The sequence below is a fragment of the Phalangium opilio genome, unplaced genomic scaffold, assembly GCF_054372755.1.
Source record: "Phalangium opilio isolate 3A_F unplaced genomic scaffold, DU_Popi_V2 ptg000082l_1, whole genome shotgun sequence".
In the NCBI taxonomy this organism is placed as follows: Eukaryota; Metazoa; Arthropoda; class Arachnida; order Opiliones; family Phalangiidae; genus Phalangium; species Phalangium opilio.
The window spans coordinates 4,438,894-4,464,380 of NW_028324189.1; the positions used below are offsets into that span (position 1 = coordinate 4,438,894).

Consider the following 25,487-nt stretch of genomic DNA (forward strand, 5'->3'; position numbering starts at 1 on the left):
ATAGTGGACGAGTCTAAACGTTTTCTATAGCTTCAACCTCTCTTTTACGGTTTACGCGTTTAAGTTATTCTTGCCTTTTGTGTGGCTTTTATCTAAATACACGCTTGTAACACGATAAGGCTACCACAGCAAATTTATCGCGACGTGGCTTTATCGACAAGGTGAATAATGCGAATAATTACATCCCAATTTACTTTCAACGCTTAAGATAAGCTTTATTTCCTTTAATTAAAACACTCTGTAGACAAATTATATTTTATAGGAGAGTCTCGGAGCTACGGTTTTTCTTATCTTGATTCGGTTGGGTTTTGGAGCTCTGAGCAAAGTCGTGACCCTCTCTCTCTCTTTGTAGAGTTCGTACAGTCTTTACCTATATTCTAGGCCTTGGCTTTTTTCAAATCCCGAGCACGTCTCGGGCGGAGGGGGTGTGACCCTGATATGGGTTAGAAATCCGGCAGTACGCGCTGGGAGTGTTAAATTCGATATAATAATGCAACTTAATTGTATGGGCCTTTCCTTCTTCATTCGATTCGTATTGAGGGAATTCTCTCATGTAAGAAAACTCCAGAGACTAGATTATATATTGAAAGTGTACAGTGTGGAACAGATCAAACTAACTTTTAACTCTAGTATAATGTTGACATTTGAGTTCCGCGTGCAGGTCGATATCACGTGATTTCTAAGTTAAAATAATTAATGTTTGACGTCAGGGGTGACGGTATCTACAACTCCTCCCTTTTAATTCAAGCAGATAGTCCCAGAAAATGGCGTGTTAAAGATTCAAAGTAGAGGAAATTTATTTATTCCTGGTTATTCTGAAAGTTTCTCCAGTATTTATATTTCCCACTTTGGGTGTTAGCTGCAATCAACTAAGAAATAGTGTCCCAAATATTTGGATCCTCATGCACGTAAATATTTAAAAAAAAAGAAAAACTCATTCCATATTAAATTGTTTTACGAATTAATAGATTCTCTAACATCCCAAGACCAATTCCTTAAATAATTTCTTTCTACTACTCTTCTTTCGACCGTATACACTTTTTAAAAATCTGCCAAAGCATTTGACAAGCGCGAGTTGAATTGGGGTCGGCGGAAACATTTTTTACGTTACTCTTTAACTTTTTCTTGTTTTGCCGTCAACAAATCAAGCGGGGAGGCCTTGGTAATATATTTCATATATACGTATTGGTTAGGGTCGAGGAGAAATAATTTTTTTTTTCCTTACGAATGTCAAATGGTATAGTAAGAAAGAAATGTTTCTTCTTTTCCCCCTTTTTGCTTGGTTGCTAGACATTGCGTTGCAATTTCTTGAAGTCGTACGCGCAATGTTTGGAAGAAGAAAATATTTTTGCATGAGACGCTATTGAGTGTCAACAACACTACCGGAACGCTTTTTCCTCCCCCTTTCTCCACTTTTCAAGTTTTTCATTTTTATGTCAATGACAGAAATAGTTTATTGTATTACTCGATTGAAATTCTGTAGAGGGGTTTTCCATTTAAAAGGCCGCTACGAACTGTATACACCCAATACTATTTTATTTTATTTTTTTTAGATATGTACCTTTCAGTTTTTCGCTAAGCTCTGTGATTGGTTGAAATTGCCTGTTGTTGAAATAAGATTAAGAATTATGTCAAATTACATATTTTGCTTTATTATTTCAACTCGGTTTCACATCTGAAATATGCCAATTAAAATTAAACCAAAAATGTAACATTTAATTATTTATTTATACTTCAAAGATAAAATATTGTGTTATGGTAAAAACCCAAATTTTATTACCTTGATTTATTAATCGAGTAATAAAGGCAAATTTTCCGTTAATGTATCTCAAGTATTATTGCCCATTTGATATTTTATGGGTAATACATTTTTCTTTATTTCCCCGCCTCATGTAATGCGTATAAATATTCTATTAATATAATTTTATCAGCATTTTCATATTTAAATATATACATTTAACGTGTGTTGTATATAAGAAAATATATATATATTTTTATATATATCTAACTTCCAAGAATATTTTCTTTATAGAGATAAAAGGTGTGGTTCACGTACTGTTTTTCTGCGAAATGTTAGACTTATAAAATATGAATGGCTAGTACTCTAGCTATAGCTAACCCCAAGGCCTTACTCTGGGAAAAGCAACGCTAAGAAACCGATAAAAAACAAACCCATCCGGCTTATTTACGACTTATCGATGTGTAGAAGCATATTTTTTCTTCTCCTTCTTCTCCTTCTATGGCAACCGAGCCTCTTCTCTTTTATCTTTCTGTATAACTCAAGACGTACTTGTACTGGCGATCAGTAAGTTGCCAAGTACTTTCCTTCTGTATTGATTACTATTGGGCGCAATCGAATGGCTGTATATTCTCTCTTTCAAAAAAAAAACATTTTTTTCTGCTTTGTTCTTATATTTATTGTAGGGTTCTTAAATAATAAGAGTTATCATAAAAGATTTCTAGAAAATAAATTCATTTTTATTTTATTTGTATTGCGTTAAATATTTCAAATATATAAAATATGCGAGCATGGGTGTGCTGCGGGTAAAGTGTTTTACAGGCGCTAATAGAAAATACATGGGATTCACTGCCCCTAAATGGGGGCTTCTCTTAAGAAGCCATAATGTTCAGTAAACACGAGTGTTTTGACAGACAACCAAAGGGAAGCGAAATTTAAGTTCTTAAAATTAAAATAATTAGAATTAATGTATACTGTACTGCGGAGAATACTTTGATAATTATAATGCAACAATTTATAATTAATTAGTTTGACGAATTTAATTAATAATATGGCAAAATGAAATTTAATTAACATTAATAAGATTCCGTGGGTTGTTTAACAATTATAAATACATAATAGTAGTAAGTTGAAATTAAGTGAAGGTTGAATTCCAGCTTATTTATAGAGAAAACTACTGTAATATTAAACAATTGTAGTGTATACAAAGAAAAGTAATATTATATGGCCTATTTCATTCATAGACTTATATAGATCAATTTTTAGACAACAACAGACCCCGGAAAATCTAGTAGATGGTGGAAAACTCTATTTCCAGTTTCTAATGAACCGAATTCGCCTCATCTCTACAATCTCAGAAAGGGGAAGGAAGAGTTGGAAAGAGCGAGGAAGATGCTGGGCAAGAGTTAGTAGAGGGATGAAATCTGGCGTAGATGGGGAAGGGGATAGTGTAGTAGTACAAATACTATTCCATAGGGGGAGCTAGTTCTTATCGTTGACGCTAGCAAGTCCTAGGGAAGAAGCTCTCGGGATGAGCAAAGGGAAAAATGGAGGGATAGTAGAGGGCAGACCGATTGAATGATCATCTCTGCCAAGGATCGAGGCGCGTAGTCTCTCGCTTCCTCTGGTGATTACACCCTGAAGCTGAATCGAAGCTCATTTCTGTCGTTTTTATCACGGAGATGAATCCGTGGAGGAGAAAAAAATCTCTACCTCCCTCGCTTCTTTTACTCTTCCAACACCACCATCACATCTGTACATCAGTATGACATGCCAATGTACTGTATGATGGACCAGAGTTATTATTGGACATGGGGAAGACCTGGCCTATTTTCCCAACGTGCTTACATGCCTTGAGATTTCGGAAATTGCTTGAAAATTGCCTCGAGGAGTCATGGGATAAGCGTAAATAGAGAAGATAAACTATTTGTGACTTAAAAATACATTTATTTCGTTTAAAAACGTATTCCTAGTTTAGACATCTCTTATTTGCATTTGTTTTTTAATTCTTCAAAATATGGTTAAGTTAAAGCTTTTATAAACACAGTTATTAAAAAGTGTGCTCAGACTAAAGCAACGAAGAAAAATGCTGAGCAAATAATGAGGAAGCTCAAAATGTAATTAGTAAGAAAAGTAGTCAATTAAGATTTCCATCTAACACTTAACACGCGAGATTGAAAAAAAGAAAGAAAACAAGCATTACTTAATTATAACGACTTAATCTATTACTTTCCGTGATAAATCCCATCTTCCCATAAGATCTCCTTCCAAAAGAAAAGGAAGAAAATGGATAAGGAAATAATTTTCCATCCCATTTTTACTCTTTACCCCTCTTACTCTTCGCCTTCCCTATTTACCCAAATTTTTTTATACATACAGAGTTATTTCCCGTCCTTTTTTTACGTCCCTCAATTTTTGCATATTTTATATAACCTTCCTTTTAGAGTTTTACCAATGGAAGGGGCCATAGGACGAGGCATTAGGAACGAGGGGTAATTTTCGAGTTTTTGGACAAACTCCAACATCAGATAGAGTCGAAAAAGGGCCACGTTCCTACCACCCGAACAAGTTGAGTAAGGCTTATTTGAAACCCTGCCCTTGTACCTTTCTTTGGTTGAATCAAACCTAGCTTCGGAATAAATGTTTCACGAGGTTTACCAATTACAGTTCTTATTCGAATATTAGTCGTAGTCAAAAGTGTTACTGAAGGTGATATCTATATTTAATTCATTGAACGCGTTCAGAGCAATAAACCTTAGCACCTTACGAGGCTAAAAAAAGCACCAGGGATGCTAGCTTGAACTGATCGATTCTTACATTGGTGCAGAACTGGAGCATATCCCGCGTATCGCGTCATTATCTTTCTGAAAGTAGGAGGAGAGAGAGAGAAAAAAATTTGGTGGTGCTCCTTTTATTTGGCATCCCAAAAATTGAAGGCTCCAGGGGGAGAACCGTGGTAAAAAAAATATTCGGTACAGGGTTTTAAAAAGCCGCGTTATCTGTAAAAATGTAATTTTTAGTGGCACGGTTTTTAGTAAAATTAAATGCTCCGTATAAAAGGCTGTAAAAAATAAACGCGATAGCTTCTATCTCCAGGCGTAGAATTTTTTCGTTTTTAGAAAAATAGAAGTTTGGGTAGAGGGTATATAAAAATTGCCTACAGTCGGTGATTGATGAGTGTATGCTCTAAATGGTTATTACATTGAAACTACTCGCTCCATCCCCCATCCTCTGCTTTTTCTATTAATCGAAGAAATTACTTTGGGAGGAATTTAAGGGGATACTTTCTCAAGGGTAACCTAACCCTTGATATAAAAATAAAATCCTTATTGCGATGCTATCGAAGACGAAATTGAAAATGTCTAGTTCATTTCGATTTTCAACCTTTTTTCCTTCTTTCTCTGTTCTTTCTCGTTTAATTTCTTTAACGGTTCGTTGGGTTTAGTTCCTTACTTTTTTCAACGTCTATTGTGAAAGATACTTTTAATTTTTTCCAGGAAATTCAATTTTATCTACAGAAAAAGGTTTTCTTTCAGAATAATAAAAAATCAATAAAAATTAGGTTAGGTCCTATTTCGATAACGAATTTATGAGATTACAATCCCTGTTTTTTTTGGAAAACTAAGTTAAGATTTGTTTTGTGTTCTGATGTGATAATTAAATTTGTTACTATACATTCCGTTCTATAAATAGATAGATTGTTAGATATTTTTCCGGGTTCTCTAAGTTCATTTTATTGTTAACTACAACTTTTAAATTTAAATCTTACGGTCGATATATTTTTCAGTCTATAAGTATTTTTTTTTTTTCGCTTTCAAATTTGAGTCTAATGTAAATATCTATGTTTACACTCGAATCTGTATTTCTTTTATATATTTTTTGTACGTTCGTGGTTACGCAAACATTCCAAGGCGGAAGACCAGAAACTTTTCTCAATAAAGAAACGTTAGATGAAAAAAAACCTAAGAAAATACAAAGTGGGAAAGAAGCTGCTTGGTGTGTTATTTCTTTTTCACAATGCGTTTTACGAGAAGCAGAAGACAGAAAAGAAAAAGGATGAAATGTTAGAAAAATAGTTCAGCTCGTGAAGGAGATGGGAGCTAGGGATGGAGGAAGAGGATCAAAATGTCTTTTATAGCATTATGAAGAGACGAGAGGCAAGAACGAATTCTAAAGGGAGTTGGGTAGGAAAGACTGGGCGACTCAGACTCGAAGCGAGGAAAGGAGTCGATTGCCCAAGGCGAGATCGATGTTGAATTCTATTTGAAGTTTGGTACACGGATAAGCTGGCTTTCTTCGAGCTGCACTCTTCTTGAACTTCAAGAACGTTATATGTTAGTAACAATCATAACATTTCATGAATTAGACCGGAATTTGAATTATATTAGGTCTGATTATCTGTTTAAAATATTGAAATGACTTAACATTTGTTTGTTTACAAGTTTTCTGTTATGAGGTTTTATTGGCTGAAACGACTTAATCTTTCAAATGAGGGAATTTTTTCGCACTAAAAGATTTATTTAAGGTTTCTGCTATGAGGTTTGCGAACTTGATAGGGAAATAAGCAGGCGGTGTACGAAAACATAGCGGGTTTGTTTTTGAGTCTAAAAGCACCAGCGAAAATAGTCTAGTACAGTACAGTGAACTGTATGTCTACATATGAAACGGAAATCTGGCGACACACAGACGGAAATGTGAAAAATCGAAACAATGCGTAGACCTTATTTTCTAAAAGAAATCTATATATGAGAGAAGGGGGACCCTACGGCATCATTTATTGTTTTGGGAAAAATAAATGATTTTAAATATTAGACGATATAAATCATGGACTGTTTTGGGGGTTCTAAACTTTTCAGGGATATTAGTTCCAGCCTTACTCCCCACCTCTCTTTCTCTTTGTGAAATATGGTTTGGGAATTTTTGGTTGGCTCTCTTTTCGGAATAGAGTTTCTGGTATTTTACAGAATACTAGACAGTCGTTTTCGAGCTTGGTATATGGTTTTTTTTTTACCCCTAAGGGAGTTTAAATCGAAAATAATTCTATATAAGAATGTGGCCACACCATCTTTCGTATAGACTTATAGAAGTAACTGAAATTTATAGGCCTATTTAAATAGGTAAAATAAATATAAACGATACGATGATATCTGTATTTATAAGATACGCTATGCCTAAAAATGTAATAATTTATTTAAGACCTTATCTCTTTGCATAAGCCAAGTCGAGGACTGGCGAACTGGGATCCATATACCCATATATACAAAAACTCGTAAATTGAATTTTCGCTGAGCTTTTCTAATGCAGCGCACTTATATCCGGATTAAGTACACGTGTATTCGTGAAGGGCTCGAGTTGGAGAGAAGAGAGACGAAAGAGATTAAGAATTAATTTCTCCAGAACGTTGGAAGTTCCCTTTAATATTGACACGCAGTCTATAGCTACGTCTCGCGTATCCTAATATAAATACATCCCTTCCGCATCTGTAGTATACCCAATGATTCATCAATTTCCAAAACTGCGCCGAAATTATTCCTTACTATAACCATAAGATATGTTCCATAAGTATGACGCTTCCAATACTTGGTAAAACTAGACACTTGTTGAGAGCTAGTTCGAGAACGACGCGAGAATTGACTGCAGTCCATCTTCGTATTTAGTCTGTACTAAGCCTTTGACAGCGCCTCACCAGGTGTTGCTTCATGACAAACTATCAGTAACCAGCTACAAACTTATGGAGGAACATATCTTATAAACTTATGCTCTAGCTTAGGGCTTTAACGGCGGTGGACCTTTCCCCAAGCGAGATGAAACGAACCCGGCAACCGACCGACGTTTCGGCAAAATTCGAGCAAAAGGAGCTTTGCGAACTTATACGATTTTACTCTTCATCCCGGCAGTGCTCCTGGCAAACATGAATATTGAAACAAAGTCTAGCATATTGTCACGAAATTGGACCCTCCGGCCATATTCGGGCCCGTTCAAGCAAGTGGTCTCTGTCTCTTTGAGTCTGTTCCGAGAATCTCAGCCTTAAACAGCTAGCTCCTCATTGAGCCTTAGGCTTTTCTTGCTCTTTGCACCCCACTATAGTCTAAGCCGGGCCTCATCGCTCCGATAGTCCCCCGTCTTCGTTTGTTTGTCCATGTATAGGGTGCCGTAAAAGGTCCGAGAGAGAGGGAGCGTTGGCTGGACTAATCCCGCGTGTCATGTTCTAAGTTACACGCTGTAGTCATATTGCTCGAATTGGCAAATATTGTTTGAACCCCGGCGATGACCTTTTAGGAATCCAGTAATCCGTTTGGCAGTGCCCTTAACGATCCTAGTATAGTTTTCTCCCCTTCATCATCATCTTCCCCTCGCGCTTTCTCCCAAACTCCGCTTTATCGGATTTCATTATATTGATCTACATAATAAAGTAAATATACTGAGAATAGATCTTCCCATTCTATAATCTTCCTCTCTTTACTTACCGTTACTCCGTACGCGTTCATTAGGCACTAGCTGCGCGTTACTGGGAACGACTAAAAACCCGGTTGATTTAGACTCCGAATATTTTAAGCTATGTAATTATGTATTTAATCATAGCGCAATTTTTATCTAGGTTGCGGCATTCTGAAATTAAAATTTTCAAATTATTCTATGCCTAGTTTTGAAAGGGTTTCGAAGAGGGGAGAAAAATTCCAGTCAATTCCAATGGAAGAGCACGAAACTTTCGCTTCTCTTGACCCTTACAGATTAAAACTCTCTGGTACAGTAGGAAAAATCGTTAATTTGAAGCCCGAGTTTCCCATTTTCCTGGCGAATTTCTCTAGTTTTGTATACGCTCTCTACCCCTTTTATGATCTGGGGAATGGCATTTGAAATTGTACAGTACGTGATTGTGTTTTTTAGAGTCTATTATCAGGGCTTTGCGAAATCCCAGTTCAAAGAAACCGCAAATTAAATTTGAAATTGCATTGCGTGTGTGACCGTAATGGTACTATTGTTCGTTTTTATAATTTAAATTTCGAAATAATTATAATTATAACCAAGAATCAGTCTTTCAACTTAAAAATCGAAGGTAGGCCTAACGCTCTGCTAAAACTAAACTCTCCCGTCTTCTCAAAACCCTTATCATTAATGTTAGCTCTAATTGATTACGTCCTGGTATAGTATATAGTGAGTGAAGCTCGTGTCTGAGAAAACTTGATGAAAAAACTCTAATACCATAGCCATCTCTTCTCGGTTAGGGGTTGTACAACAATAGACCAAGGGGTAACGGGGAGTTTAAATCCAGGCGTTTAGAGGGAAGAATAAACTTGACGTGGAGAGAAAAGAAGGAACGAGAAATGAGGATGAGAGAGGAGCCGAGGCCTAGATGTTAGCCAAACCATAGTATAGCATAAATCGATACAAATCCCCCTGGCTCATCAGGAGGCTAAAAATGTCCCGCGAACCATGAAACCGATAACGCGGGCCTACACATACAAGCATCTAACTGGTTCGTTTCATTCCATCGCGTAAAGCCTAGACAAAACAGAATTTTTTCTTTATTTTTCTTCGCCCTTGATTACAATCTGAAAATGAACCAGAAATTCCATCGAAACCCACTAAGTCCTTGCGCACATTTACTACCTTTCAAGAACGTTACTCCCTATACAAAGTCAACGTGTATAAAGCGCGGAAACCCTCACTTTTTTACATGTATAATAAAAAAGGGGGAAGAAAATAATCAACAAAAAATATCCTTCTAGTGAATTTGAAGGTGCAGTGTTGGGAGACTATAGGATATAGGTTTAACCATGGTTTCTCCCCCCCAAAAAAGTTTTTATGTCCTGGAAGCGAGGTTTTTCCTACTACAGAGATTTAAGGCATTTTAGTGTGTAACCCCGTCGGCTCTGCTGCCACTAGCGATAAAAATAACGGTGTTGGGTTTAGCTTTTTAAACTCGTTTCAAAATTGCGTCGCGATAAAGATTGCGCCTGTTTTTTTTTTCTTTCCTACAATGGTTAGTCGGTCTTGTAAAGATATTTTTGGAACGTAATTCGTTTTAAATAAAGCCAATTGAAGGGTTTAAAGGTTTTCACATGCTTAACCCAATTGGTTAAAATTTTCTGCGAGAAGGTGACGCTCTTGGGCATTGCAAAGGTGCATAATCCTAGATATTTAAGGACAGAAATATCCTTCCATTAAGAGAAATGTTTAAATTTATTCCCCTTTATAATCTAATAAAATGCAATTGCATCTAAATTCAGCTACGGTGGGGGGAGGAATCTTTGAAAGTGGTTTCGGGGTCGTTTCCTCCCATTAGACACAATGGGAGCATCTTGACATCAAGAAGAAAATCGGGGCATTTTACCACGATGAAAAACGAAGCCAATTATATTAAAACAGCGAGTGACAACATTGCGGGAGATTTTAAGACGTGCCATGCCGTCTTGCCCGCCCTCTTGCATGGGTGGGGTTGGGTATAGCAGCGCGTAGACCACTTTGAGACTAGCAAAGGAATGGATACGAATGAACAGATAGAAAAACGGAGCCCCAACGTCTTTGGTAATGTAATTGGTACGGCAGGGTCAGGGGATCTCATCTTCCCCGATATCTTCCAGAAAATTCGAATCATGCAAGGGTAGGGGAGATCTCGACTCGACTACAATCTTTACCCTCCCGAAAAAAGACGGAAAATCCAACCATCCCGCTATTTTTAGTCTCGTACCCAAACTATTCTTAGTTAGACCACGAAACCGTGAGGGAACGTTCAGTAGTTTAGAGGGAAATGGATGGGCACTCGAAGGTGATTGCTGGACGTTAGATGTTACAGTGAAGATCCAATTAAATGGGTTTAATATTGAAAATTATTCATTATCCTATCTAATATATTTTTGTCATTTAAAATCCTATAAGACAGAAACTAATATTGTATTTTTCCTATAAGAAATTAAAATTTTACACCGGGCTCCCTGATTAAGATGACAATATTTTAGATTACGGAAATTCCCCTTATGTTTTCGTCGTAGTAGAATTAGTTCTTACGATACAGTCCAACTGTTCTGAAGAACATGGCGCGATTATATATGGAGATCTTCCCATCTTGTTCGCTTTACCTAGGCCTAGTGCTAAGTTTTTTCTTGTCTGTGCGCGAAGTCCTATGCGAGGGAAAAGGACGTTTCCATTAAAGAGGCAGTCGACTCCCCAGCCCATGGTCACCCATTCCAGAACTAGCACCTTTCGTGGAACCTTCTCCTTCTTGCCAATCACTCTTCTTCTCTATATATCCCCTACCCACTCATTTCGTTACACGGAAAAATTTCCCAGATAACACAGCGAGATAGCTGGTTTTTCCCCACCCCGTACTAGCAAACTGACTCGACATAGAACTAGCTTGCTATAGTAGAGACATGCCGGCTTATAACCACCTTCGTGTCATCAATTACGTCCCGATAGATCTCTAGATTCTTACCCTCAACCCTCACTCCCTCTCCTTTAATAGCAACTGTGTCAGGACTAAGATTACGGATAGTCTCCAACTAGCCATCACCTGATGACATTCGTTGAAAAGCACCAGATACGATACTGTACTGTACTTCGGTAAGGTTCTCCCACCCAAAACCCATTCGAGTATCTAACAACTCGGTACAGTCTCGATCAGGTCTTAGTGTATCAAAATTTTTCCGGGGGTAAAGATTGGATTCTTATACCAACCTCCGTGTCCCGTCCTTCAACCTTTCCACTTAGGATAGTCAGCTTTAATGATATGTCCGACTATAATTGCTAGGCGGACTTAATATTTGGATTTCCATTTTCTTCAAATTAATTTTCTGATTGACGGTCTGTCCGGTGGTTTATGTAAGGGTTACACCCTCTTTTTTTTGGCAGTCAGGAAGAATGGCTTACGAAATTTCTAGAAGTTGCGTTTTTCTTACGTTCGTGGTTCCAGATTTAGTCGTTAAGGAAACTTTCTTACGGAGGTTAATGGTATCCTTCAGATATTGATACAGAACATTATTAAGGTGCGTTTTCAAAGGCGCGTGTTGAGGGTAAAAATCGAGCGGGTGCGAGAAAAAATTAAAAATTCTCGCACCCGCTCCGCGAGCAACCGTTTTCATTAAAGCGATATTTTTTGCGGGTGCGAGTAAAAACCGCGAGCGGGGAAAAAAATCGCTACCCGCTCCGATCAGATTCAATTAGATATTCTCGCTAAGCGTTTTTCTTTCTCGCTTAATGTTTGTGATGTCATATTTTTCATAGCCAATAGGAGCGTCGAAAACTTCGGCGCGTGTTTTAAGTGCAGCGCGAGACTTAAAAGTCTTACGTTTTAAGCCTAATTATTCCGAGTTTTAAAAGTGAATATAAAAATGGGTAAACAATTAATTATATGACTAATTCGAGCTGAGAATAAAGGAGTTTTAGATGAAAAGAAAGAAAAATTGATAGATTTAGTTAGAAAAAAGAGACATTATATGGAGCTTATGGACACAGATTTAAAGAGAATAAATGGATGGATGAAGCGACGAAAATGGAGATGAATAGTAGGTTTTTTTGTGATATAGGTGTTTTTCTTCAGCTAAAATGTTTACTATTTAGAAAACGAATGTAAAACATTTACTGAAAAATTAGGCTTAACGATCTCTCTGTGCACGTTTATCGCGCACATGAAAACGGTTTGCAAAAAAGTATCGCTAGCGCAAGCGATAGCGAGAAAAAGAAAATTTCTTAGCGAGAAAAAAAAATCGCGCGGTCCGCTTCTCGCTAAAAAAATATCCTCAACACGCGCCTTTGAAAACCCCCCTTTACTGTCAATGAAGGGTAATAATAATAGGGTTGCCTATCTTTATGGTTGTACTTTGAAATTCTGACATACTTGACCGTAGTAATTTCAAGTTGTTTCGAAAATTTTCGTTATATTTTATTGAGGAAATATTAATCCCAGTCACCGAGAATCTAATCATTCTCCTGAAATTTAAATATGAATTTGAAAACAAATTGTTTGAATTGAAAATCGGGATTTATCCAAGACATCGTAAATTGGTAATGGAAAATGCTTAAGCCTATCTCGAAATCCAGAGAACCAGGACGCGAATAAATATTGAATATTTCCGAAACTATGGCTAAAATTCCCCCTAAAAGTTTTCGTCAAATTTATCTCTGACACGTTGACGTCTTTCGAAATTCAATCATATTTAGTTTAGGAACAAAGTGTTGGACCCTTGTGTCTCGTTTGAATGACGACTCGAGTCGAGAACGCTGTCGTCGTTCGTAATCAGTGACGATATAAACTCGGAACCGTTTCACTCGTTGTATTAAATCATGGATGATAAAGCGTCTGGAGCCTCGCAAGATGAGACGACGACGACGAGGAACGTAGTCGACTAGCTCCTCGAGAACTAAGCGCAAATTTGAATCTCAAATATTTCCATCAAACAGTTGTTTCCCGGAAGCGTATACCTTTAAAATGTTCCCCTTTTATAGTTGCCTTTAATTATTACCAAAAGTTAAAGCCCTCGCAAACATCTTCGCTGATTATTCCCGCCGTCTCGTAACTATAAAATTTCCAATATGGCGTCGGCTCGAGCGGCTCGCCTATACTCGAACCATTTTCTAAAAGCCGCTTTCGGAAATTAATTTAATTCCGAGTCTTCCCACCTCATTCACCCTTACTATTTCCCCCTTTTTGAACGTAATGAATTATCGGTAGAGGTCTTTGTGTAAAGGGGGAAATAATCCTTTGGCAAAACCAAAGATACGTCCCTGCATGCTAATAGTATATCCGCCGCGATAATGGGCTATATCTACCAGAGTTTGACGCTAGGGGACGACTGTACTCCGTTTAATTGACACTGGGCAGATTTTCAAGGCATTGACCGTACCGTATACCTTTTGGAGTGTTATAATCGACAGAAGTTCTTAGTTGATGCGCCAAAGGACTAAAAGATTACTTAATTAATTATTGGACAATGTTTACGCTACAAAATCGTCAATCGTCAGTTCATCTTATGAAAATTCTGTAAATTAATATTTAGCTAGCACATTCTCCTATAGCCTACTTAGGTTTCCATTGACAGGCTGAAGCGTGTATTTGAGACGTGTTAATTTTTAACCCACAAAGAGATTTTGCAAAATTTAAATATCAAACCCACATACCCACCTAAATATACTGTAGAATATTAACGGCTCTTAATTTGAGATAAAAATAACCTGACGTATATAAACGCCTAATTTGTGTATCATCTTAAAACATCGTTCATAAAATCCCTTAATTCATCAGAGAAGAAAAAATAAAAAAAACGTAGATAAAAAATCTAACATCGAGACTAAAATATTAGTGTCATTATTTACGAAGCATTAAACAATTGGTGGAGCCTCTGTTTAGCACGTAATTCGAGCAAGTCATTAGCGATTAATCATAGTTGCCGGTCTTACTCCTCCCCCCTTACTAAAAAAAAATAAAAAATGTTTGCTAATACGAACAGCAAGGAAAAAGGGTATCTGAAAATAACCTTCGTTTTACTAAATTTAAGGGTTATCATTCTTCGTTAAGAACCGTGGACCCAAAAAACGAAGAGGCTGCGATTGCCGCCTGCCAAGCTCTTTAACACCACTCACAGACTCGGTAAGGGCGCGTCAGAGTGAAAAAATAATTCAAAAAACTTCTTCTCTACCCCTTCTTCACTTCGCTCTTTAATCTGCATATTCTAATCAGAGAAACTACTTTTAAATCCTCCCCTTCTCCCGCTATAAAAAGAAGCTGAACTTAGGCAAGGATCTGTAGGGAAAAAAATTGCAACGCGATCTTAAATAAACGAAGTTTTTCAAATACTCAGAACTAGTACTTACTTAGCCATAGAATAAATTTAATTTAATTTGAAGAAATTTAAATGAAGTTATTTTTATTACTGGGTTGCTCTTATCACACTGTTATTTTAAAAATTTATTAAGATGTGAATTATACTTCGAATTTGTTAGAATGTTATATATCTATATTTAATTTAAAGTCCTGAGGCCCAGCCCAAACCTCTTTACCCAGAAGGTTGAAAATTGCAGGGACGTTGCTCTTAAGTAGTAAGGACACACCAATAAAGAATTAATTCAATCCGTCGCCATCTTGAAAAATGGCGGCCAAAAATGTTTAAAACAGTTTTTTTTTCTGAAAAGGTTCAAGCGTTTCAACCGATTTCGCTAATATTTTTATACTGTTTACCTATAATTTATAAACGGGCCATAAAAGCTAACGTTTTCCGCCATCTTTTAAAATGGCGGAATAAAAATGTAACGATGGGCTGAGACGGAAAACGCCAATTAATAAATAAATTAACTGAGACATAATAGACTGAAAATTCTTAAGCTTATGCATTATTAAGTCTATATATAATTTAAACGCGATCAATATTTCGCTCGAATACATTTAGTACGTCTACAAAATCCCCCCAGTCAAAGCAAAATATATATACTTAATTAAACGGGCGGTCTATTCAATTGGATATTTGTTAAATAATATAATTAATATTCTCACTAATCGTCTTTCGCTCGCCTTTGAAACTTTCGCTAATGATATATTCATTCCACCACATTATTTGCTCGATACGAATATCTCATTAACCATATAGAATCCGATCAATAATACCCAAGTTTAAAAATAGAAGCAGTCGAAAAGCCTTAACGATTTTCAATACAAGTAATGCCGGAATAAAAAGTACACCCACAACTAGCGATAAAATAAAAAATAACGCCGCTTTGAATGGTTCTGTCGTATTTTTTTTTTATTTTTCTACAAAAAAGGAAGTAAAAAGGTTTCGACCAGTCTGTCGTTTTAATGAAGTTCCTAATTGAGAAGATTATTTTTTATCCTCGAACAGGGAGTGATCTCTAATAGTTCTTCTTTTGGAAAAGTGAAGGAGAAGGGATAGATGTAGAGAAGAAAAAAAACGTTCTAGCCAATTTATATTGTTGGGCGAACGAAACCCGAGTAGAGAGAGAGTGAGTGTAGAATCTTTTGTGTCTGCGGGATGGAAACCGAATCCTTTGGATTAAATAAAAAATGCTACATAGGTTCAGAAACAAGTTGGGAAAGATCGGGAACAATCGTTTCTCAAGTGTCAATCTTGAAACATGGGCTGAATCATCATCCTAACCAGGAATACATTCAGCTAAGAGGAATTATTGTGCCCCCTATCTCCCAATTTAATTTCTATGCGGGTTTTATGGGCCGGGCTTGAGTACTCTCCTTAATGCGTTATGATAAGTTTGACATCTTTCTGTTGTTCCATTGGTTGGTAGGTCAGGCGCGCTAGGTTAGATTCCCCATACATAATGATTAGTCAAACTTTTCCAACAAAATCCGCCTGCACAATTATTCCTATTAATTGTCTGTATTCCATGTTAATAGCCCATAAAAGGAAGTAGTTGAAGATGGAGCATGTAAAATGGATGAAAGTTAGTATACTCTAATTAATCTCAGTTCAACTTTCATGGAATAAATGAATAAATTCGCTGCGGTAATATGAGACGATACTACCACTACTGTAATGACCAATGCAGTCGTAGTTGGTTGGTTATTTTCATCAACCGAAATATAGAAACTAAAAATGGGTATTTCCTTTTTGCTGGCGCGTTCTCTATGTATCCATTCGGGTCGATTCGAATGACGTGGTTTCTATTGTTCGGGTTACGGCCAGATTGCTCGGACAGACCGCGTGTCAAACTTTGTCGGTCTAAAGGAAAAATGCTTCTGTACTATATACGTTTCCTTTTTTTATACTATATCTCTGTATATATAGCCACGCGGATTTTTTCCATAACGTCTCCCTCAGCAAAGCGCCGACCTATTTTCTCCTATACTGTCTGTCTTTCTTTCAATAGACAAAATTTGCATATCAAAGGAAGAGTTTTTGGCCCGGGGAGAAGTTCTGCGACGGCTTAATCTCTTCTCTTTAATGGTACCCTGTTTATTGATAAATTCATTGGCGCGGTAGACCGTGGAGGGTGAATATATGGGCTGATATCTTTTGTTAGAAATAGGGAGAGAAAAGAGAGAGAGAAAAAAACCTTGTCACTCTTGATTGGAAACCTAAGCTGTACGTGTCTAGAGGTTTTGTGTGACGAGCCAAATTATATACGCTTTTAACATCGCCGATGTTTAATCTTTCAATACTATGTTGGTTGAAATTGTTTCCAATATCTTTTGAATACCCGATGTCTCCTCGTTGACAAGCATTGAATTCTATTCATTTTCCTGAATGTCGGATTCACCCTGAGCTTTGGTGTGCAGCGGGTAAAACATTTCTACAGGGGCTGGTAGGAAATACATGGGATGGTTTCAGCCTGTATTGGTGCTTCCCCTCAAAACACAAAAGTATTGAAAATACATATAATTTGAAAACTGGTAACGTTTCCAGTTAACATCTTTATCTTTTCAAGTAATAATCCTTGTAAACAAGGAATTGAAATGGCAAAGTAACAAGAGAATTATCGTTATAAAAACGTTTTTACAACTTCCTGTGCCTACAATGGACATATTGTGTGGTCTCGTTTTCTTAACAACAACAAAACTTAAGGAAATAATCCGCAAATTCCATTATCTCAAGATTTAAGGGATACTTTAAAAGCTCATTTTCTCTTAATAAAAAGAAGGCTTTTACGGGATGGCATTAAATTTAAACTCCAGAGAGTCTACAAACATATTTTTCGCTCGGAGTTCCGGTATATTTCCGAGCAATTTACTAGAACAAAAGGAAAAACTCTGGAAAACTAGCCGCGCCGCGGTGTGGTTATCGCTACTTTTATTCTCCTTCGTCAAGTATTAATGAAACTGCTAACGCTTAAAACGTACTAACCTCCGTTCGTCTGGGACCCATTTTATAAAGGAAGTGATAGTTCTACTTCATACGAAATAGCCCTGCAAAGGCTTAACTCATATTAACAGTAACAAGACGAATGCTTTTAGGTTTAGTCTCATAGAAAACGAAGTGCTAATCTTGTAGTCGTGAAAACAAAAGCCGCTCGTGCTGTTTTTTGAGACAGAATAGAAACCGTTGGCACGTCCATGGTGCCTCTACTCCATTTTTCATATTGAGAAGTAGCCAAAGACAAAGGCTTGTACTAAACATTTTCCAATGAAGCTCGTTTTATTTGTGTTTAGCCTTCAGGTACGGTTAGTTCTCATTGTGAAATCACTGTAGTAGAACTAAAATAAACGTCCCGGTAGAATAAGAGAAACGGAAGGAAAGGAAGAGTGTAGGAAAGAAAGAAAAAAAATCGAGAAAAACGTCTTCATCTCCAAGAAAATGATCGCAACGCCGCTGCGGTCGTAATATTTTTACGATTCATAAAAACGAAAGTAATAAAAAAAAGAACCTGGAATAGAAAAAAGTCGCAAAGAATCGCGCTTGGAACGAATGAAGAAAAAAACCTCAGTGAAAATAAAAAAGAAAAGGAATTTAGGAGCTTTATATGGTTTGTCGATTTCTTCAGGTTTTTCTATTTTAGAGATTATAGACAGTAAAAAAGGTATGAGAACTCAAACATAGTAAAGAGAAAGTTTGATCAGTGTTTTTAGAATCTAGGAAAAAGTAGCAGTAAATGATTAGAAATTTAAATCCTTGATTAATTTTATTTATTGGTTTTCCATTTGAGAGTTGGAAGAAATATCAATTTAAAATCCATGTTTCCTAACTTGACATTCTAAAAATAAGTCGGAAGTTATTTCTATATATATATATAAAAACCAGACATTTCGACTTACTCCTCTTTAGCTCCCAGTTTTCCTTGCCTTTACAACGCTTTCAAGTTAACGTATCCTTGTCGTTAAATATCGCTTCCCCTATAATACATATGACTTTACAACCTTACCCGGCAACTTATAGAGGAAACATAAAATGAATGAGAAAAATATAGAACTTCCCAATAATTTTGTCTGGCTATCATCTTCCGATATTATTATTAGGCGATAACCCTTTCCTCTTTTTTATATAGACAACTTTAAAAACTTCAACAAAACTCTGTATGAACATTAAGGAAATAGAAGAAAAAACTATTTGAACAACTCTTGGCCAAAAGGGCTTGTTCGTATTTAGCGTACATTTATTTCAATTGAAAATGTTGTACGGGTTGCTATGTACACCCTATGCCTTTTTAACTTCCTTTTTCTTTCTGTTGGTGAAATAATGGTAAAATCGATACCGTTAATGTGTTTAAGTGTAGGCGTTTTATTTTTTACTGTAGTGTAATTCATTAAAGGGGGGAGGTCTAGTTTTATTTCATTGTACTTAGGCTATGCTAAACTGGTAGTTAGAATAAAATAGGTCTATGCGATAAAATGGAAAGGAAGTGTACCCCCTTCCTAATGCGTTTCTCTGCAGCTTTTTATTTCCTTTCTTGTAAGCCCAACGGTAAAATTAAACGGTGATTTGCCTTGGCGAAGCAAAAAGATAACAACTTAGGTTATATCATAAGATATGCCCCATAAGTTGTTTGCTGAGAGCTTGTTATGAAGTGACGTAGGTGAAAGGTCGTAGATTCTCTTAAAGCGACGTCTGGTGAGGCGCTGTCAAAGGCTTAGTACAGACTAAATTGGAAGATGGACTGCAAAATTAACCGAGTGTAGTCAATTCTTGCTTGTCGTTCTCGAACTCGAACTATCACTCTCATGCAGTGTCTTGTGTTTTAAAGTATAGTTAGTGTCTCTTTAAAATATTATGATTATCTTTAAATATGTGACGGTCACGTAAATATAATTTTGGAAGCTGTTACGCTTCAAGAAAGGGTTTGAGTATGTAAAAATCAGCTTTTGTTAGGTTTGAGGACCTTTTGCACGCAGTTCAGCAAAATAGATCTTAAATCCTATTCGAAATCCTTAACAAAACGAGTTCAACTTTGTAAGGCTCTTTCAAATCATTAGGTACCATGGAATCTCTAGTCCTTTTATATCGAAACCCTCCGGGGGTTAAGAGAAAAAAGTATATCCAACTATAGTCGGCCGCATCAAGCTCCTGCTCTTGCCAAAGACACGTCAAAAAATATCAAAAAACGCCATTAGGTGATGCGCGTTTATTTTTTCTTTCTCCGTTACAAGCATCTTCCTAGAGGCTGCTTACTCTCTCTTCTCCTCTCACACCGGGACCTCGGGACATTCCCGTGTTTCGATCCGGATTCAACTTTATGAACTGCTTGCTGAATCCGGCTTCTCGTCAACTGTAAGGCGCTTTGGTGTGCGGCCTACATATAACGCTTTTCTCGCTTTGACTGGTGCTTTTGCTCCTTTGCAACAAACTGCCAAAAACCTCACTAAGGCCCACGATATATATAGAAATTCTGTTCTTTTACTATATGCCATATATGGGTGGCCTACTACATAGATTGTCAGGGTATTTGCTGGTTTTGTGTCCCTCTGCAAACGGGGAACTTCCTCTTTTTCGATTTTTTTTTCTGTGACCATTCTCGCTTCTTTTTCTTGGTGCATGTATGTAGCAATTCCTACAAACTTGATTTTATTTTTTTTTAAGAAAAAGCATAAAGGCTTATAATCACACTCTTTAATACCGTAACGACTGTATTGTTGACTCAGAAATTAGTCATACAATGTCTTTCCTTCGTCTAAGACAATGGAACCAAAGCTACCGAAGCGATAGGTATTTTTTTCCCAAAGATTCCATTATTTCACTCTTCTCTTTCTATCCATTACTTCTATTTCACTTGATATTATCCAAGGGGGATATTTGTAGCACGTTACAGCACTTAAAATGGATGATGATTTTTTCCCCCTTTTCGTTCTTTAGGCCTTTTGTAGGGTCGAAATTACTATGGGTGTTATACATAGCGTCTCTCTTCTTCCCTTCATGCACTCTTCTCCGGAGTCGTATCAACCACACCCTGGCTTTAACACACCCCCTAGCGGAGGGTGGGGCGGATAATGCCCTGTTTTAAAGTAGTAGATATGGGTGCCGGTGCTCTCTGTTCTGTAGCCTTAGTAGTTGATTCATGTCGGTGTAAATCCCGTCTTCGGCCGCACCACGTCAAAAGGGAAGAGATATACATAACGTAGAAATGCCATAGTGGGTGGAAGACAAGCTTTGGCGCGCTAAGAGTGAGCTGGATACAACCTCGTTTTAGGGAATTATTTAGAAAACAAACCAGGCGAGGATTGGTAAGCACTGCTATGTCCAGCGTTGCCCTGGATAACGTCGTCTAAAGAGAGAGGGGAGTGTTGCTCGCGTGGCAGAAGCGCGAGGTTGTTATTTCACTTTCTCCAGGAGTCTACTAGTTTGCTTGCTTTCGCGAAAGCGCCAATCCGACGAACGTTGTAATTACGTTAATTATAGTGCGCGTGCGAGGGTGTATTGTACAATATACCGTATATCTTGGCATTGTTTGACGATACTCCTTACGTAATACGAGTAACGCTGCGCTGTATACGCATTTTGGAACTTAAATGTTGTAATTTAGGTTCCATACTTTAGTTGTTTAATGATCTACCTGCAGCTTGAATCAAGTACATCATTATATAAATGATTAAAATGAATTTGCCCACGTCCCGTTAGCTGTTGTTGGCGTTGCTTACAAGTACATTGTCTTGTGTAAACAAACACATGATGTTCTTAGTGACTAGTCTCAAAACAAATATCGTTGGAGCTTTGTTTTTAAAATACTGAATCTGCTAAATCTTCCATGTTCTAAACTTTAGATTTAAAGGGAACTAAGCTAGTTGCTAATGCCATAAAGAGTTAAGAGACACCCTTCCCGGTTGGGACCACTCTAGGTTAGAGTAAGGGGTCGTTTTCTACATCGATAAAAATGAAAATGTCTTTATGCTTTAGACAATGGTTAGGTGGTGGTATAGAGACTATAAGCGAGAGAGGTTTCTAGACATAGGAGAGAATGAGTCGACGATGGCTCTATTGAGAGAAATTGCTTTTGATCCTTTTCATTGTTCCCGCAAGCCTTTGCCCTTAGCCTTGGCGAGTACGAGGACCGTTTTCGTTTGTAAAATCGTAAAAACCTTTTACAACTCTCGCAGGAGCAATGGCGAAAGTCGACGGCGTATACGCCAAGTCGAGACAATGGGTAAAAGAGGGAAACACCGACGTAAATCCGTAAGCCTTTGCCACCGCAATTTGATAGCGGCGTCAAACCGCAGGTGCACTCAAAACCGCCTAATTACCAGGGCCGTAAAAGTTTCGGATGCCACGGCATCAGCCTCTAGCTTTAGAATAAATATATATGTAATTCGAGTTGTATAAGGTAGGCCCGGTTCAACTCCTTACGCGTGCCTAACCCTACCATGTTAAAATTATTGCTTCATTTTATTAGAATTAAATCTGATGGCTTATGTGGCAACATTTCTAATGTTGTCCGCGGTTCCGCTATTAATATTATTCCACGACTTTATGAGGAGTTTTACATTTAAAGATAAGACACATTCCTGCATATGTATAACACCAAATTCCGATATATCTCTATAAACTACAGTACTTGGAAATTTCCTAAAACACCCTAAACTTGAAGTTTTGTTTTAGAGTGTACATAAATACGCTAAAAATAAGCGTTTAATTATGAATAAAACATATAATGTTACTGAAAGAAAACAGGTTCAATTTAAGAACAGTTTTTGCAAAAATTAATATAGACCCAAAAGACCAAATAATTACATAATATTTATAAACATATAAAACAATTAACATTTAAAAATATAAAAATAGACTTACCGGCTACGGGTGATAGCTTTGTAACTACACACCATCGTGGCTTCCACTGCAACAAATTAAAATACAGAGAACAAAAAATCAATGTTAATGAAATATTTATAAACCCGGACTTGTAAAAGGGGGTATGGAGAAAATTGAAACCCTGCTCTAATTAATTGAACACATTATTATTTTGTTGAAAACAAAGTTTTGGTTCCTCTTTTACTTTTTGGAAGTGCCCACTCCCCTAATCGTAATTGCTACTATCCTTGTGTAATTTATGAAAGGGTTATAAAAAAAATTCCATACCATTATTTTTATAAGCCTCGTAACAGGATGCCTCCTGGGGGAGGAAGGTTTATTAACATTTTCAGACTCTTTTTTTGGGGGGCAAAAAGGTACCATGAATTTTGACAATTCTCCAAATGAATATAGTTTACATTTATGCTAAGCCAAAACAGCGCTGTTTGTTGAATAGTATGGTTCAATATTTAGGGACGAATTGAGTAACTTCAAGCAAACCATGAAACAATATCCTTTTACAGGCGTTTTTGAATAGCGGAGTTTTCTCGCTATTTAATTATTAATGACTGTATTCATCGGGTTCTAAATGACTTTGGACACGGAAGCTCTGTTTATGAGCTCACTAAGACTTGCATAATTAAAAGAGACGCGCGCCGTTGACCTTTTTCTCGCGTGATCTCATAACAATTTTAAATCGCGATTCTGTTTTTTTTTATATATAGTTAAAGGTCAGCGCTTTCAAGGTACACTTCCTCCGATTGATTCTATTTTAAAAATTAATAATAATTTGAAAATTATGGAAGATGATTTCATTTGTGCGGGATTATAACCATATTCCTTTCTCTCTCATTCATTTTTCAATCAAATTAACGTGTTGATGTACAGATAAATTGTAAAGTAATATTTGGAAACTGATTTAATTTTGGGGAAATCAAAACGCAGTTTTTTTTTGGTATTTTAAAATTAAATTACTTGTTGGCTCTAAGAGAAAAAATCTTTATAACATTATTGGTAATTTATCAGTTCAATTACCAGTAATTTACGGATGTTAAATTACCTATATATTTTGGTAAACATCAAATTTCGAGTATGAATTAGTGAAACAAGTTTCGGTTTCATAATTTTAACTCTTCGTTTAAAATAGACCAATTATTTTAATTTTAAATATTTTCCCTTACATCTATATACGCTTCAGCTTCCCCTATTATATCAACACCACTCAAAACTAAAGTCACATAATTTTGAGCTATTTAGAGAAGAAAGGAAAAAAAAACGAAATTCTGAAGCCATTTTTCAAAAGGGTTAATTTTGGAATACCGTAATGTTACTGTGTATATATACATAAGGAACGTGATTCGAATTAAGGTAGAAATCACGTTTTAAAACCGACTAAGCTATTAATATTAAACCTTGATAGTTTTTATTTGTATTGTATACTACGTGAAGGTATTGCGCTGCACTGAATTAACTTCAAAATACCTTTAACATAAATCTACGGAGATAATGAGAAATCCGATATTTGGACTATTTTTAGAGTCAAAAAAATCACTTAAGGCTTTATACAAAATTAAACTAGCTTTGGAGTCATTTAGATTAAACTTTTACGTTACTTAATAACAGAAGTATATAATACTTCTCTCCGAGAATTATCCCCTTCCACTAATAATTAATAAGTAATAAATTAAAGATAAGTTTGTTAATATCTAAGTGGAAAGTGTACTTAATATATTCTAAACCAGTATTGCAAGCACTCTCTAAATTACGAAAGTTTTAACCTATCCCCTTAGAATTTCATCTAAGAATTTACATAATTCAACTTGTTTATTTACTCCTTCCGAACTTTTCGTTTACTATATCCGAAATCTAATGATTAAATATTTAAATATATTTTAAATTTTGTACGCTCGCTTTCTATTAGGAATATCTCTCTCTCCTCTTCAAACGTGGCGAGACTAAAGTTTGACCCGGATTTTAAATATTTACTCTTATATTTTATTTGCTAGGTGTCTGAATCTGAATAGTGTTTTTACGAAATTGCAATTGCAAAATTTTCTAAAAACGGCAAAACGTGATCAAGTTTTGCATCGGCTATCTAATTCTATTTAGCCCTCTTGGATTTTAACTGTTATTTGTTCAATACCTTTAAAAGCCTGTTAGCCATTTCGGAATTTTACTTAGCGAAAACTTAAAGTTATTTTTTATTTTGAATATATTCTATCTTTCCAAGAATATTGGTTTAATTTAGTTAACTAGAAAAGGGAGGATTTCAGAGCAATGAGTTTCAGTTTTTGACAAATGTCGGTGGTACGATTAAATTTAAACCAAAATATAAAATTATGTTCAGCTGATAAATATGCACGAATTAAAAATATTGGAAGAATTGAATTAATTCTGGTATAGAAAACAAAGATCAGAGTATAAATTGGTATTTGTTCGGGGAACTTTAAGCATGCAAGAAAAATCTAAATGAGGTCGTATATCTCGCCTACGAGGTAACTAAAAAAAGTTTGTTTTTCCCCGGCTTCTTTTCTTACTTTTCTTCCTTCCCGGAATTTAAGGGAGCCTTCAACGAGCGTCCTGGGATCAGCCATCCTCCCACGCAGTTCTCAGTTGAGCACAAAAAAATTTCCGATTGTTTTTTTCTTTCTTTCTTTTGGGTCTTTATATCTATTCTTCGGAATCTGGTATAGTTAGGTAGGTATATCCGGAGTCCGTCCGAGGGAAACACGTATACTACTCTTATGTATAATAAAGTTTTTGCTTTTGGCGCAATCTCGCGTATACACCACCGGGGTTAACTGGAGAATAGCGACATGCAGTAGTGTAAAGGAATTCCACCTGCACTAATCCACATAAGCGAGCGATCCCCTCGCTGCCGATCTGAGGGAGACCGCGTGAGTTTGGTTCCTCTTTCCCTCACGGCACCAACGCCAACGACAAAAGCGAACTCTTACGGGCAACGAAGAAAGTAATACCGTTTCCCATGGACCCCCACTATACTCTGTTGGGGTGTAAGACCCCGCAAACCGCTCCTTCGATCTCCCCTTTTGCTCAGCGTCTTTTCCTTTAACCCC

The 25,487-nt window shown here is 36.6% G+C and overlaps 1 protein-coding gene across 1 annotated transcript in view; it reads right to left on the reverse strand.

The window, feature by feature from the left end:
• Window positions 1–25,076, reverse strand: part of LOC149651049 (uncharacterized) — a 95,239-nt gene extending 70,163 nt beyond the window's left edge. The window contains exons 1-2 of the mRNA XM_089847813.1: window positions 24,948–25,076; window positions 22,411–22,456 (exon numbers count right to left, since the gene is read on the reverse strand). Of these exons, the coding sequence (XP_089703939.1) occupies window positions 22,411–22,456; window positions 24,948–25,004 (103 nt within the window). The 5' untranslated portion in view covers window positions 25,005–25,076. The remainder of the gene's footprint in view (window positions 1–22,410; window positions 22,457–24,947) is intronic.
• Between the last annotated feature and the right edge of the window lie 411 nt (window positions 25,077–25,487).